The following is a 15,510-nucleotide window of genomic DNA, read 5'->3' as shown; positions in this document are numbered from 1 at the left end:
CCCCCTCCCCTAGACCCTGAACACACCATCCCTCCCCGTGGCCTATCGGCAGAGCCCCCCTCACCCTCCCTCCCCGTGGCCAACCGGCAGAGCCCCCCCTCTCCCTGAGCACTCTAGACACACAGGCCTTAATTAAGATGAAGTATTAATGAGGAGGTTCAATCCTGTGTTAATGCTTTCTTTCAAGTAAATACAAATCTCTGGAGTGAGTGAGGAGCCACCCCTAGATAATTCAATTAAGGTTCGATTCGAATGGCACTACCTTATATACTAAAGAAACATATAAACTCAACATGCAACAATTTCTATTATTTTACTAAGTTACAGTTCATATAAGGAAATCAATCAATTGAAATAAATTCATTAGGCCCTAATCTATGGATTCTCTAAACTTGAGACATCTGTGGCATTGTGTTGTGTGAAAAAATTGCACATTTTAGAGTGGCCTTTTATTGTTCCCAGCACAAGGTGCACCTGTGTAAGGATCATGCCATTTAATCAACTTCTTGATATGCCACACCTGTCAGGTGGATGGATTATCTTGTCAAAGGAGAAATGCTCAAAAACGGGGATGTAAACAATTTGAGAGAAATACGCTTTTTGTGCGTGTGGAAACTGTCTGGGATCTTTTATTTCAGCTCATGGAACCAACACTTTACATGTTGAGTTTATATTTCAGAAGTCTAAAGTTTGAACACACCTACTCATTCTTGATTCTTTTTACTATTTTCTACATTGTAGAATAATAGTGAAGACATCAAAACTATGAAATAACATATGTAGTAACCAAAAAAGTGTTAAACAAATCAAAATAGATTTTAGATTGTTCAAAGTAGCCACCCTTTATAAAGAAAAACCCTTGAATGAGTACGTGTGTCCAAACTTTTGACTGGTACTGTATATCACTGTACATTAAGATATGGGACACAAATAATACAATTGCCTCAAGAATATCATACACAACGTTTTCCATTATTATTTTTCATTATAATTGCCAGAGCCTCAAAAAAAGGGATCTATATACACACTACACTTTTATTAATCAAGGTAGTTTATCGCTCTCTCCCTGTTTTGTAATGCTACCTGAATATTTTGAGCTAGCGTTACCTCACATCTTTTCACCTGATGCTCTGTAGCTGTCTGTAGCGCTTGTTACTCCACCCTATCTCTCTCTCCTCTCTCTCTGTGTCGGTACGCTGTGCTGCTACTCACTGCAGCCTCACTCAATCAAAAGCTCTGGGCTCTGCAAGATTCAATTAAATGTGCAGCCTATAAACAACATTTAATTCCAGGATAAATTCAATTCAAGAAGCTTCCATGATTCATTTGAACGGATTCAACATTTTACTGTGATTGATTTCCCTAATAAACCCCCATACCATAACAATTGTGATTTTACAATGAATACATTCCTCAAGGACCCTAAAGCCTAAAGTGTCTATCACAGTCCAAAACGTGGACCTTACACACACTAGCGTTCTAGAATATTGCACCGCCGGCTTTCAAACTTTTCGAATTCTCAGCGCAGCTCAAGCAATTTCTCCAACTGTCAACACATTGAAATGAATAGAGTAGGTGTTCCAGAGACACGTTGGTTTACTGCAAGGGGCACATTCCATGGTGGTCTCAGAGTGCTATGTCACAATGGGACGCCGGACTGTCGCATCTCAGTGTCTATGGACTATGATTTATGCTTTACTCTCATGGCAGCCTGGTCTCAGAGACTAGACTTATTAACATAGCAAATGTAAATTCAGGACACCCAAATTAGTATGATGTGTTATGTTTGGTATGGTAACATAAGACATGTGGTTAGTTAAGGCAGTGGTTGGTTGGGGTGGATGGGTGGTCGTATAACGCAAATGTCTAGCAACCCAAATGTTGCGAGTTCGAATCTCATCACGGACAACTTTAGCATTTTTGCTAATTAGCAACTTTTCAACTACTAACTACTTTTTAGCTACTTTGCAACTACTTAGCTTGTTAGCTAACACTTCCCTAACCATAACTTTAACCCTTTAACCTAACTCCTAAACTTAACCCTAACCCCTTACCCCTAACACCTAGCTAGAATTCATAACATACACTACATGACCAAAAGTATGTGGACACCTGCTCGTTGCCACAAGAGCATTATTGAGATCTTAAGTTCTGATCTTAAATTCTGTTTTAAACACCTCATAGTTGGTGAGTGTTTCAGTAGCTAACCCAAGAATGGTCCTACTCTGTCATCCTATCGGCTGTGAAACCCAGTTTCCAATTAGACACAATTCCCCATTCATTAACATGAAATTGTATTAGCTTAAGTTTTTCAATTATGACTTTCATATATACAGCGTGAGAAAGTATGCTTACGCTCCTTAGGAGATTTTAGAAGTGTGGTCCTATTTTGGATCCTCTGGAGTCACTGGACACTTTAATTTAACACCTCTACTATGTCTATGGGGCTTAGAGTGCAGTCACATGTCACTGTAGCAGCTCTGTGAAATGTATGTCCACTGTACACCACTCCAACCAGAAAGCTCTTGTACTTTGTTTTCACCTCACATACACACAGTATGGAACCCAGTTGCTCAGCCCTCCCTACCGCATACAAACATGTATTCGTTTACAGTACACGCACGCATGCAGGCAGGCAGAACACACACATGTGGATGCACGCACACACACCCTCCCTAAGTCACAGCTCACTGTCAACAGCCCAGGATTATTAGGAGCATTTGACTAGTCTGTTACTAGGCAACTGAAGCCATGGCAACCAATTCATTATGAAGACAGGGATGGGACAGGAAAAATGCATCAGGGAATGGGTGGGTGGGGAAAGAATTGCAAGACTTTAATTTTTCCTCACAAAGACAGCCATCCTCTCTAAAAAACCTGTGTAGCATGTCCTACCAGGGATCCAGTACTACACTACATGTGATGGAATAAGAGAGAGCAGAGTCTCTTTTCCTGCTGGTTTCTCAGGTGGTGATGTCATTCAGCCTTCTATTCCATGTTAGTATATCATAATCTGAGGTCATCATGTGTTCCCCTAGCCTCCTGTATTTTTTTACATTTAACATCAGCCAATTGCGCATGTTAAAACAGATGTGAAATATTGCAGTTTAAGGCCACCATTGCAACTGGGTCCATTTTGTTATAGAGCATGGTTGAATGATGACTGTGGTTATGGAGGTTGTACTATAGGGTCATACGAGCTCCATTAATTAAGTAATTGTAGATCCAAAGCTTTTCCTCAGTGGAGAAAACTCAGCACTCTTCTCCCAGTTCTGCTTCACTCTCTAGGAAGCTTTATCTTGCTCCTTTGTGTCCCTCTCTTTCCCTATCTCTCACCTAATCAGTCCGGGTTTCAAACACATGTGTTTTGATTATATGTTATATAAAATAGCCTACTATTTGAAAGTATTTTCAAATACTATTTTCAAAAACCTGGGTTAAATGCATGGGAGTGTATTTGAGCATTTTCAAATACATGCCAATACTTTCCAAGTACATCCCAATATTCAACTACTTTTAAAATAAAAAATATCTCAATACTTAATTTGAAATGTATGTGAAAGTAATTATCAGTCCAATTCCCATTCTATTTGCCATGGTCTTTCAACCTCAACCCATCTCTTTTGATTAGTAACAGTCCCAAAACCTAAACCATAAAACATACACGTACACTGACAACAACAAAAAATACAATCAGTGAACTGCCGAGAGAGTGTCAGGGCCTCAGGTGTCCCTTCTTGTCTCAGAGAGTCCATCAAAGATGCACACAAAAAAAGAGTACCTAAAATATATTCATGTTTAAGACTCAATTATTCAGGCCCTCTCTGATCCCTCCCCTTTCTGTTAGAGAGAGAGAGAGATCTAATTCAGAGGCTCACCACAACCTCTTTCTCTATGTCTCCCTCTCTTATTCCCTCTGACTCTATTCTGATTCCCTCTCTGACTCCATGCCTCTCTGATTCCCTCTCTGACTCCTTGCCTCTCTGATTCCCTCTCTGACTCCATTCTGATTCCCTCTCTGACTCCTTGCCTCTCTGATTCCCTCTCTGACTCTATTCTGATTCCCTCTCTGACTCCTTGCCTCTCTTATTCCCTCTCTGACTCCTTGCCTCTCTGATTCCCTCTCTGACTCTATTCTGATTCCCTCTCTGACTCTATTCTGATTCCCTCTCTGACTCCTTGCCTCTCTGATTCCCTCTCTGACTCCATGCCTCTCTGATTCCCTCTCTGACTCCATGCCTCTCTGATTCCCTCTCTGACTCTATTCTGATTCCCTCTCTGACTCCTTGCCTCTCTGATTCCCTCTCTGACTCCATGCCTCTCTGATTCCCTCTCTGACTCCATGCCTCTCTGATTCCCTCTCTGACTCCATGCCTCTCTGATTCCCTCTCTGACTCCTTGCCTCTCTGATTCCCTCTCTGACTCCATGCCTCTCTGATTCCCTCTCTGACTCCATGCCTCTCTGATTCCCTCTCTGACTCTATTCTGATTCCCTCTCTGACTCCTTGCCTCTCTGATTCCCTCTCTGACTCCATGCCTCTCTGATTCCCTCTCTGACTCCATGCCTCTCTGATTCCCTCTCTGACTCCATGCCTCTCTGATTCCCTCTCTGACTCTATTCTGATTCCCTCTCTGACTCCCTGCCTCTCTGATTCCCTCTCTGACTCCATGCCTCTCTGATTCCCTCTCTGACTCCATGCCTCTCTGATTCCCTCTCTGACTCTATTCTGATTCCCTCTCTGACTCCTTGCCTCTCTGATTCCCTCTCTGACTCCTTGCCTCTCTGATTCCCTCTCTGACTCCATGCCTCTCTGATTCCCTCTCTGACTCCATGCCTCTCTGATTCCCTCTCTGACTCCTTGCCTCTCTGATTCCCTCTCTGACTCCATGCCTCTCTGATTCCCTCTCTGACTCCATGCCTCTCTGATTCCCTCTCTGACTCCCTGCCTGTCTTCAGATACATTCTCATCTTCTTCTGAGGATTTATGAGAGACATTGAGACATAATACTACATTGAGTCAGACACTAATACTTCTAGAGCTGTTTTTGTCATTTCTGACATAGTATGTGCTTGAAGGCTTGAAATACACCAGAACTTAGTTTGCACCAGAACCAAATGTTTCTTTAAACAGAATACTTCATATGACGCTGATTGGAGCACTAGGCCACTGTGTAGGCCACTGTGTAGGCCACTGTGTAGGCCTATTACATAGCATCTAATTAACAATGAAATATTATTCATGGTCATCCCTCAAAACTTCATACCACTTTGGGTTGAAAAAGCCTCTTGCAATAAAGGGGAAAGCTGTGGAAACTGTTCCAACAGACATTTTACTAATAAGGGCTCAAATCAGCCGTGCCTGCCAACCACACCCGGAGTTCAGAAATAATGTCCACTGGCTGAAGCCTCAGACAGACAAGGGGAGGAAAAGGGTGGGCCCTCTGATTTCCTCCAAACAATCCCCTTTTTTCCTTCTCCATTCCTCACTTCCTCTCCTTCTCTCTCTTCACCCCCCTCTCAGTCAATTGTTCCTGCACCTGTGACGTCCTACTGCTGAACAGTGCCATCGCAAGCTGCTAATTCTCACAGGTACACCCTCACACCTTACACTATGAAGTCAATTAACACCTAACTGCATTATCCTCTCAAGAAGGTATTTATAACTCGCTAAAAAGGGCAGCCGGTAGCTTTGCGGTTAAGAGCGTTGGGCTAGTAACTGAAAGGACACTGGTTTGAATCCCGGGGCAGAGTGGGTGAAAAATCTGCCCTTGATCAAGGCAATTGAGCCTGTGAGTCGCTCTGGATAAGATGACTCAAATATAAACTAATTGATTTCATGTACTAAATCAGTGAGTGCCTTGTTGGCTGCTTTTCCTTCACTCTGTGGTCCGACTCATCCTTAGATGCAGGAAATGCAGAAGGTTGTAAAGAGCGGTATAGAGTAGTGTTGACGCAGCAGAGATAACATCAGGCTCGTGCTCTTGCATGTGTTATCTGCTCCTAATGCTTCTCACAAAAGGTAGCCCTTTTTTTGTGCAAACAAATACAACTAAAAATAAATAAATACACCTTTAGCCCTCTGTCTAGGAATAGTCTTCCCTTTTCATGCTTTCACGGGGTAAAGCTATCATATCCACACAGAATGTCAGATACACTGTATATTCCTCTTTGAAGTGTTAGTTAGGGTTTGTTACTTGATCATTTACCTGTTTTTAACTCCAACATTCTGAGGACACATGCTAGAGGTCAACTTGGGCCCCTGCCATTTTGAGTCACATGATATCTATTCAATTCTGCAGAAATGAGTAGTGTGGCCCTAGATGTAATGCACCCTGAGAAGTGTGAAAAGGAGAACACCACAGTGCCATATCTAACAGCAGGCCCCAAGGGTGTGATGACAGAGTGTGGACAGGAACTGGCTGGTTGTGTAATGGCTAATGTTGCATGTGTTGCCCAATGGCTTCCCTTACCGTCTGGTTGTCCTCGTATAGCTTGAGGTCATAGCCGCTTAGCTCCACACAGAAAATGATGGCGGTCACGCCCTCGAAGCAATGGATCCACTTCTTCCTCTCCGAGCGCTGCCCCCCCACGTCCACCATCTTGAAGGTGAGCTCCTTGAAGGTGAACTTGTTCTCCACGATGCCCGTAGTCATGTCGCGGGAGCACAGGATGTCCTCCACGGTGGGGATGAACTCGTTGGAGGAGATGCGGTCCAGGTCGTTCAGATAGTAGGCAGTGTTATCCTCCAGGTGGTACTCGTTGGAGCGGCAGAAGCACTCCTGCACGCCTGAGTCGGCCCACAGGCGCTTCATGACCCCCTGCAGCTCCTCTGTGATCTCCCCTTTGCTCTCGGCCGGCCCGGTTAGGGCGAAGAGCTGCACGGCGTCATAGGCGCGGTCGGGGTTGTGGAAGTCGATCTTGAGCGTGGCCAGGGCACGGATGATGCGTGTGAGCGAGTCGATGGCGTTGTAAAGGATGAGGGGCTTGTACTCCTTGCAGGCATCCAGATTAAAGCCTCCACTGTGGATGATCTTCATCTGCTTGACGATGGTGCTCTTGCCAGAGTTGCTGGTGCCCAGCAGAAGGAGCTTGATCTCACGCCGCTGCCGCTGGCTCTCCGAGCGCAGGTGGCGGTCGATCCGCCGGGAGCGCCGCGCCGCCTCCTTCTCCTCCGAACTCTGCCGGCAACCCATGGTCGTCTGCCACGCGGTGAACACCGAGGAAAACGTGGTGATCACAGAGGAGAACGTGGTGATCACAGAGGAGAACGTGGTGATCACAGAGGAGAACGTGCCGGGTGGAAAAGGGGGCGCGTCCGGGGTCAAACAAAAATAATCTGGAAGATCAAAAGGAACAGAGATAAGAGACTAATGAAGAGAGGGAGGGATGTCAGAGCAGGAATAGGATTACGTTTGAATCTTCAAAGCTGCAGGGGCTTGATGGGAAGAGAGAGAGACACCTTCCACTCAGAGCAAACAAAGAGAAACGAGAACCATAGAGCAGGAATGACTCAGGAATATTTCATTCTCCTCGTGATCTAGAGGCTGTGTGTTGGTCCTCTGTGGGTTCATCCCAGGATTGGGGGCTGGCGATGGCACAGAGCTCTACCGGGACATGGTGGGATGCCCACACAGAGCCTGGAGCTGGGGCTTGGGCTGGATTGCCTAATTCCACGAGTGCTGGGGGTCATATCAGGGGTCACCCCCTGAGGAAACTTACGGAGCAGGAATGGGGATGGAGGTGTTAGTGGAGACAGTGTTCGGGGATGATGTGTAGGTGCAGCAAATCCCCCTCGCTCTCCTCCCTCATGGCTCTCACGTCACCGCTCCCTATCTTGGTGACAGCAGTCATCCAGGGCAGTCCTTCACGCCTTGTCTGCCTCCTCTCTGGGCTATATTCTGCTCCGTTTCCTCCTCGCAGTGGTGCGTCTCAGGAAACTGAAGGCCCCCGTTTCTGCCAACAAAAGAGGGAGGAGAGACATGATCAATGAACACAGTCATGACGAATCAGAGCATAGGAGCCTTAGAGAAAACCAAGAAGTGGAGCTGAGCTGCTTCATTTACGTCTCACAAAACACACAAAATGCACATAGTAAAATACACACTCAAACAAACATGTAGAGAGAGACACACACAAGGGACACAAAATATCATACCCCCAAAACTGACAGTGTATTTCCACTACAATGCATGTGGAGCACACAGCACCCGTTCTCTTGGTCAAAGCCCAGACCTGTATCTCGGATCCTCAGCTGTGTCGCCATACTGTCCCTCTCAGTGCTCACTTCCTCTTTGCTGTTTCTTTCTAACAGGCGTTTCTCCTATCTATCTCCATCTGCAGCCCTGTGTTACCATAGACCTTCTGAGTCATACACAAGAAAACACACAAACACGCATACACACACACACACACACACACACACACACACGCACGTGCATACACACACACAAAAGCAAACCCAAAAGATATCCAGGGTGTGAAACGGAAACACATGCAAGATGAATGTTTCTCCCCCTAGCCGCTCTCCCCTCACTTCGCCCCTGGACTCTCCCGCTCTCCTGTCTACCTAAGGCTCTGCAAGCTGATGTCATGTGTGCTGTTTATTTACTATCACAGTGGAAAATAACTGCCTCAAGCCGACAGGTGCCTCTCACTCTTTCATTCCACTGCAAAGGCTGATCTCTGCCTCAACCTCCAATTTGTGATCCTGCAGGTGCATGGTTCAAAACAGTCAGGGAAAAAAATTATCGCAGCTTTGGGTATCAAGCAGAAAACAAACAGATTGCCCTACAAAAATGCTGAAAACATTTTGCACCATGTGGATTTTTATGGATTATTAACATTTTCTTACATCATATAATCACCGTGTGAATACACTGCATTTAATGTGTTGGAATACTGCAGGTAGTCTGGCCCAAAATGATTGGCACCCTTGATAAAGATGAGCAAAAAAATACTGTATCAGATAAATAATAACGACACTGAGTGAACAAAACACTAGGAACATTTGCTCTTTCCATGACATAGACAGTCCAGGTCAAAGCTATGATCCCTTATTGATGTCACTTGTTAAATCCACTTCACTCAGTGTAGATGAAGGGGAGGAGACATGTTAAGTAAGGATTTTTAAGCCTTGAGACAATTGAGACATGGATTGTGTATGTGTGCCATTCAGAGGGTGAATGGGAAAGACACAATATGTAAGTGCCTTTGAATGGGACCTGTGTTTATCAAGAATGGTCCACCACCCAAAGGCTATCCAGCCAACTTGACACAACTGTGGGAAGCATTGGAGTCAACATGGGCCAGCATCCCTGTGGAACGCTTTCGACACTTTGTAGAGTCCATGCCATGACGAATTGAGGCTGTTCCGAGGGCAAAATGGGGTGCAACTTAATATTAGGAAACAGTTCCCAATGTTTTCCACAGTTGTGTCAAGTTGGCTGGATGTCTTTTGGGTGATGGACCATTCTTGATAAACACGGGAAACTTAAATATTTTGTCTTGCCCATTCACCCTCTGAATGGCACTCATATAAAATCCATGTCTCAATTGTTTCAAGGCTTAAAAATCCTTCTTTAACCGGTCTCCTCCCCTTCATCTACACTGATTGAAGTGACATCAATAAGGGATCAAGGCTTTCTCAAGGATTCACCTAGTCAGTCTAGGTCATGGAAAGAGCAGGTGTTCCTAATGTTTTGTACACTCAGTGTAGCTCAGTATTTGTATTATTTGTTTTATACAGTCTTTTTTGCTAATCAGGACCAAGGGGTGCCAATCATTTTGGACCTGACTGTATATTACAGTGAATGGGCTGCATTATGAGATCGGACTCTGGGACTCTGATAAATAGATGCACATTGTGACAGGACAGACCGTATGCTATTGGTTGTGTAACAAATGTGAAATCACACTGTGGCCTAGTTTTGTTGGCCAGACTACACTCTTCAGACCTGTCACACAGAGAGAGAGACAGACAGACGGCGAGAGACAGGGAGAGACAGAGAGACAGACAGACGGCGAGAGACAGGGAGAGACACAGAGAGAGAGAGACAGACAGACGGCGAGAGACAGACACAGAGAGACAGAGAGAGCATTCCCCAAAGTTAGTGAGGTCCACTCTTGGAAAGACTAGGAGGACTGTCTGACACAGCAGAAGCACCACACAACGCAAACAGGAAAGACAGTATTGTTCTTCTGCTTCGGGCACCTGATTTCCCAAGCTCTCAAAATGGCGGAGCCAGCCAAACCAGTTAGAAAGCTGCACATCACTGATTTTCAGAGGCCATAAAAGGAGTTATTACAACGAACGGTGCATGAGCTCATTTCAATGTGCAATTTCAGCGTTCCTCAGCATTGCCATACTGCCTCAGAGGTAATGCTTCTTTAGATAACTGCTGAGGAGGTGGTGGGATGTGTATTTCTTCATGATTACGCAACAATATCCCCACATTTAACGCAGGCTCTTGTGAATGATATTACCCATTTCCCTCTCTGAATGTACAGACTGTCGTACACTTAATGGTGGGTTTATTTGTTCAGTTAGATTAGATAGATTGACGGTTTAGGTATTAGTTGAATGGCGAACTAGCATGCTATTTGTCTTTTGGCGTTAACATTACACTTTTGCAAGCATTTAAAGGCAAACATGCAACTGAGCTAAATGATCAAAGCTGAAATACACCAATGGGCAAATTATTTTGATCAGTTCAAGTATCACTTTACTCCCTGGCTCTGCATTTTGGTTGTTCAGTTGACCAGTTAATTCTACATGTAGGCCACTGACTTGATGGCATGACAAGGTATGCATTATGTTAGTGTGGAAGCACAAACACCAGGGGCAAGATGAGTCACGAGGTCGGTCGGCAGGCCTTCCACTCTGAACACGCAGATAGTCCGGTATAATGGGCACAGTGGAGTGCCTTCTCTGCTTACGGAACTACAGAACTGCTTGCACTCTTTCTCGTAAGGCACGTGCTAAGTGAGAGGGGGGCATATGGGGTTAGTATCACTTCACAAATATTATTTCAGTCAACTACAATACCCCAACTACAATACCCCACCCTTTCTGTGTCCATATGAAACCATACTTTTTGAAACTGTAGAACTGGATGCACTTTAAACCTGGTTACCCGGCGCACACAGCACCAGTTCACTGAATCAAGGACAGTAGTTGGGATGTGGAGAACAATGGCGTTGTGTGAAGTAGTGAGGGCGTGTCCCTTTTTAAGTACGCGAGAGGAGGAAGAGGGAGCGCGGAAGGGGCCGTGGAGAGAGGCCAGGCCAGACTCCTGTTTAATGGTGAGCACTGAGGTAATGTGATAGTCAGGGTGAGACCAGCTCTGTCACTCTCTCGCCTCTCCTTCGCTACTCGTTGCACACGACACAAATGGCTTCCTCTCCCTGAGCTCACCTCCTATTTCTAATTAGACCGTGCCGCGAACAATTACAATATCTAATCATGATTAGAAATGAGCAGATGTACTACAGTCAGTCTGTCACGGTAGTGTAATGGGCTATTTCTGTCATGATAGTGGAAAGCACCAATTTGTCGTCAGAAAGAAGGTCAATCATATTAGATTGGGAGGTGATGGTAATCCTCAGAGGGTTGGGTAATAGAAGATTCCTGGTTAACGGACAGAATGCAAGCACAGACCTTTATTACGTGCTTAAATAATTACCATAATTTCCGGACTATTAAGCGCACCTCAATATAAGCCGCACCCACTGAATTTAAAAATATATATATTTTCAACATAAATAAGCTGCACATGTCTATAAGCTGCAGGTGCCTACCGGTACATTGAAACAAATGAACTTTACACAGGCTTTAACGAAACACGGCTTGTAACAAAAATAAATTGGCTTTAACAAAACACGGCTTGTAACAAAAATAAATAGGCTTTAACGAAACACGGCTTGTAACAAAAAATACAAAATTAGCAGTAAGCTTTAGTTGTCTTTTTGCACTGAGTCAATTCCTCACGCTGCTGTTTCCAACATCTTATCATCGACTCATTAAGACCAAGCTCCCGTGCAGCAGCTCTATTTCCTTTCCCAACAGCCAGATCAATCGCCTTCAACTTGAAAGCTGCATCATATGCATTTCTCCGTGTCTTTGCCATGATGAGGGTGACAAATCATCATTACACAGGTGCACCTTGTGCAGGGGAAATTAAAAGGCCACTCTAAAATGTGCAGTTTTGTCACACAACACAATGCCACAAATGTGTCAAGTTTTGAGGGAGCGTGCAATTGGCATGCTGACTGCAGGAATGTCCACCAGAGCTGTTGCCAGATCATTTTTATGTTAATTTCTCTACCATAAGCTGCCTCCAACGTTGTTTTAGAGAATTTGGTAGTACGTCCAGCTGGCCTCACAACCGCAGACCAGACAACGTGTATGGCGTTGTGTAGGCGAGCGGTTTGCTGATGTCAATGTTGTGAACAGAGTGCCCCATGGTGGAGGTGGGGCTATGGTATGGGCAGGCATATGCTACGGACAACGAACACAAATGCATTTTAACAATGGCAGTTTGAATGCACAGAAATACCGTGACTAGATCCCGAGGCCCATTTTCTGTGACCAGCAGACGCATCTCTGTATTCCCAGTCATGTGAAATCCATGGATTAGGACCTAATGAATTTATTTCAATTGGCTGATTTCCTGATATGAACTGTAACAAATTGTTGCATGTTGTGTTTATATTTTTGTTCAGTAACGTTATATGATACCAGGACTATCCACACATCACCACTCTTTTTCACATGTAGTACGGACATGATCTTTTCCTTACAATTAATAAATAAAATAGGACTATGAAAGAGGTTGCAATGGGGTCAGTCTGCTAGCCTTCCTTTATCCGATGGGCTGGGCTGAATTAAATAGAATTAATCGAGAGGCACATACAGACTGTAGAGTGAGACAATGAAAGCCAAGCCAGACAATTTAAGAATTGAGGAACAGCCAGGTGCTGTTTTTGTGCTAGTGTCATGTTTAGTGATGATAGAGTTGCTAGACAGAGGAGTAATGTTGTTCTCAGGTCATTATGTTTTCAAAACGAAGGAGGCAGAGCGGAGTGTGTGATGAGTATGGTTTTTGTTAACTATCAATGGTTTAGAAATGAGGTGAACAGGTGTGTGTGTGTTCATGTTTTGTATTTGAAGAGGGATCCTGTTAGGTGTTCAGAGCAAACATACTGTACTGTCCATTGTCCAAAGGTTTCTGACACAACAGCCAGCTTGACATGTGTTGAAATAAACATAAATAATCAAGTAGAAATACCGGTATACAGGAGTGTGATTTTCAAATTCAAAAATACACCTGAAGAAGTGTGTTGTTTTAGATATGATAAACTCTGCATACAGGTAGTTCCGAGAGCATGCAGCAGCTCCCCCAGTTCCAGGGTTACCATGCCTACCTTGTATGCCACTGCTCCATCTCTCCTGCCACTGAACAGGCCTGGCTCTGGCAATAAATAGATTATGTAAGTCCTGACAAAAAGCACAATGGCATCTCTGTCTTATTGATGAATACCGTTGTTACATAAAGCATCTCACCAGCAGTGGCATTGTGCGATATGCCCCAGTCCCTCTTCACTCATGTCTACACACACACAACACACACACACACACACACACACACACACACACATGCGCATGTCCCCCCTCCTCACACACGCATACCACATGAACACACATGAACACCCCAGGTCTCTTCCCAACAATCACAGTCACTGGTTATTTTACATCACGCTGAGGTTACTTCCCCCCCCTCCCCTCTCTCCTCTCTTCCCTCTCCCTCCTCTCTGTCTCTTTTTCTCTCACACTCTCTCTTTCTCACTCCCTTTCTCTTTCCCATCTCTCTCTCTCTGCCGACGGTCCTCCGTGAACCTCAGACAGTAAACTGTGTAATAGGGATCGTTTTGCACAACGCTTATGGTTCTAATGTTCCATTTACCCATTGGTCCATGACAGTGCAGGGACAGGGACAGTGGTTTTGGGAGAGAGGGCGGGTAGAGGGTTTAGTACCTGCTGGAGGCTGGGGTTCCTGTGGTAGCCTGGCAGACTGAGGGTACTGAGGACACCAGACTAAATAGTCAGTCAGTTACAGTTACCCTCCCTGACCTGGCTCCCCCAGTAGACATGAAGACAGTTGAGCTGTGTGACACATTAGCCTATAGTGTTTTCAACCAGTTCAAGGCCTCTGAGGGGAGGACGGCTTGTAATAATGGCTGAAATGGAGTCAATGGAATGGTATCAAACACATCAACGATATGGTTGATATCATTCCATTGACTCCATTCCTGCCATCATTATGAGCCGTCCTCCCCTCCACTGTTTTCAACCAACAAAATTATTGTTAACGATCAATAATGACCAACTTCCTGGCATTGACAACTTCAATAGAAAGCTACTGAGGATTGTAGCTGACTCTATAGCCACTCCTATATATGTCATATCTTTTATCTGAGCCTAGAAGAAAGTCTTTGTCCTCAGGCCTGGAGGGAAGCCAAAGTAATTCCGCTACCCAAGAGTGGTAAAGCTTTCTTTACTCTTTCTAATAGCAGACCTATAAGCTTGCTACCAGCTCTTAGCAAACTATAGGAAAGAATAGTTTGACCAAATACAATACTATTTCTCTGTAAACAAATTAACAGACTTTCAGCATGCTTATAGAGAAGGGCACTCAAAATGTATTGCACTGACACAAATGACTGATGATTGGTTGAAAGAAATTGATAATAAGAAAATTGTGGGAGCTGTACTGTTAGATTTCAGTGCAGCCTTGGATATTATTGACCATAGCCTGTTGTTGAAAAAACTTGTGTTATGGCTTTTCGACCTCTGCCATATCGTGGATTCAGAGCTATCTATCAAATAGAACTCTAAGGGTTTTCTTAAATAGAAGCTTCTTTAATGTCAAACATGTAAAGTGTGGTGTACTGCAGGGCAGCTCTCTAGGCCCTCTACTCTTTTCTATTTTTACCATTGACCTGCCACTGGCAATAAACAAAGCATGTGTGTCCGTGTATGCTGATGTACACATCAGCAACCACAGCTAATGAAATCACTGAAACCCTTAACAAAGAGTTTCAGTCTGTTTTGGAATGGATGGCCAGTAATAAACTGTTCCTGAACATCTCTAAAACTAAGAGCATGGTATTTGGTACAAATCATTCCCTAAGTTCTAGACCTCAGCTGAATCTGGTAATGAATGGTATGGCTGTTGAGTAGACAAAATGACTTGGCATTACCTTATTACAAACTGTCATGGCCAAAACATATAGATTCAATGGTTGTAAAGATGGGGAGAGGTCTGTCCGTAATAAAGAGATACTCTGCTTTTTTGACACCACACTCCAAAAAGCAAGTCCTGCAGGCTCTAGTTTTGTCTTATCTTGATTACTGTCCAGTCGTGTGGTCCAGTGCTGCAAGGAAAGACCTAGTTAAGCTGCAGCTCACCCAAAACAGAGCGGCACGTCTTGCTCTTCATTGTAATCAGAGG

The 15,510-nt window shown here is 44.4% G+C and overlaps 1 protein-coding gene across 6 annotated transcripts in view; it reads right to left on the bottom strand.

The window, feature by feature from the left end:
* The window catches only part of rab36 (RAB36, member RAS oncogene family), a 65,179-nt gene that overhangs the window by 22,786 nt on the left and 26,883 nt on the right, over positions 1 to 15,510 (bottom strand). For 5 of the 6 annotated variants that reach the window (XM_045690396.1, XM_045690389.1, XM_045690399.1 and 2 more), the window contains 2 exons: positions 7,721 to 7,954; positions 6,472 to 7,337 (listed from right to left, as the gene is read on the bottom strand). In XM_045690396.1, coding sequence (XP_045546352.1) covers positions 6,472 to 7,194 — 723 coding nt within the window. In that variant the 5' untranslated portion in view covers positions 7,195 to 7,337; positions 7,721 to 7,954. Of the gene's footprint in view, positions 1 to 6,471; positions 7,338 to 7,720; positions 7,955 to 8,156; positions 9,000 to 15,510 lie in introns of those variants that run through there. The other variant, XM_045690392.1, reaches the window with a different exon arrangement.

The sequence above is a fragment of the Salmo salar genome, chromosome ssa01 (assembly GCF_905237065.1).
Source record: "Salmo salar chromosome ssa01, Ssal_v3.1, whole genome shotgun sequence".
NCBI classification, from domain to species: domain Eukaryota; kingdom Metazoa; phylum Chordata; class Actinopteri; order Salmoniformes; family Salmonidae; genus Salmo; species Salmo salar.
This window is presented reverse-complemented; position numbering and strand designations above follow the sequence as displayed.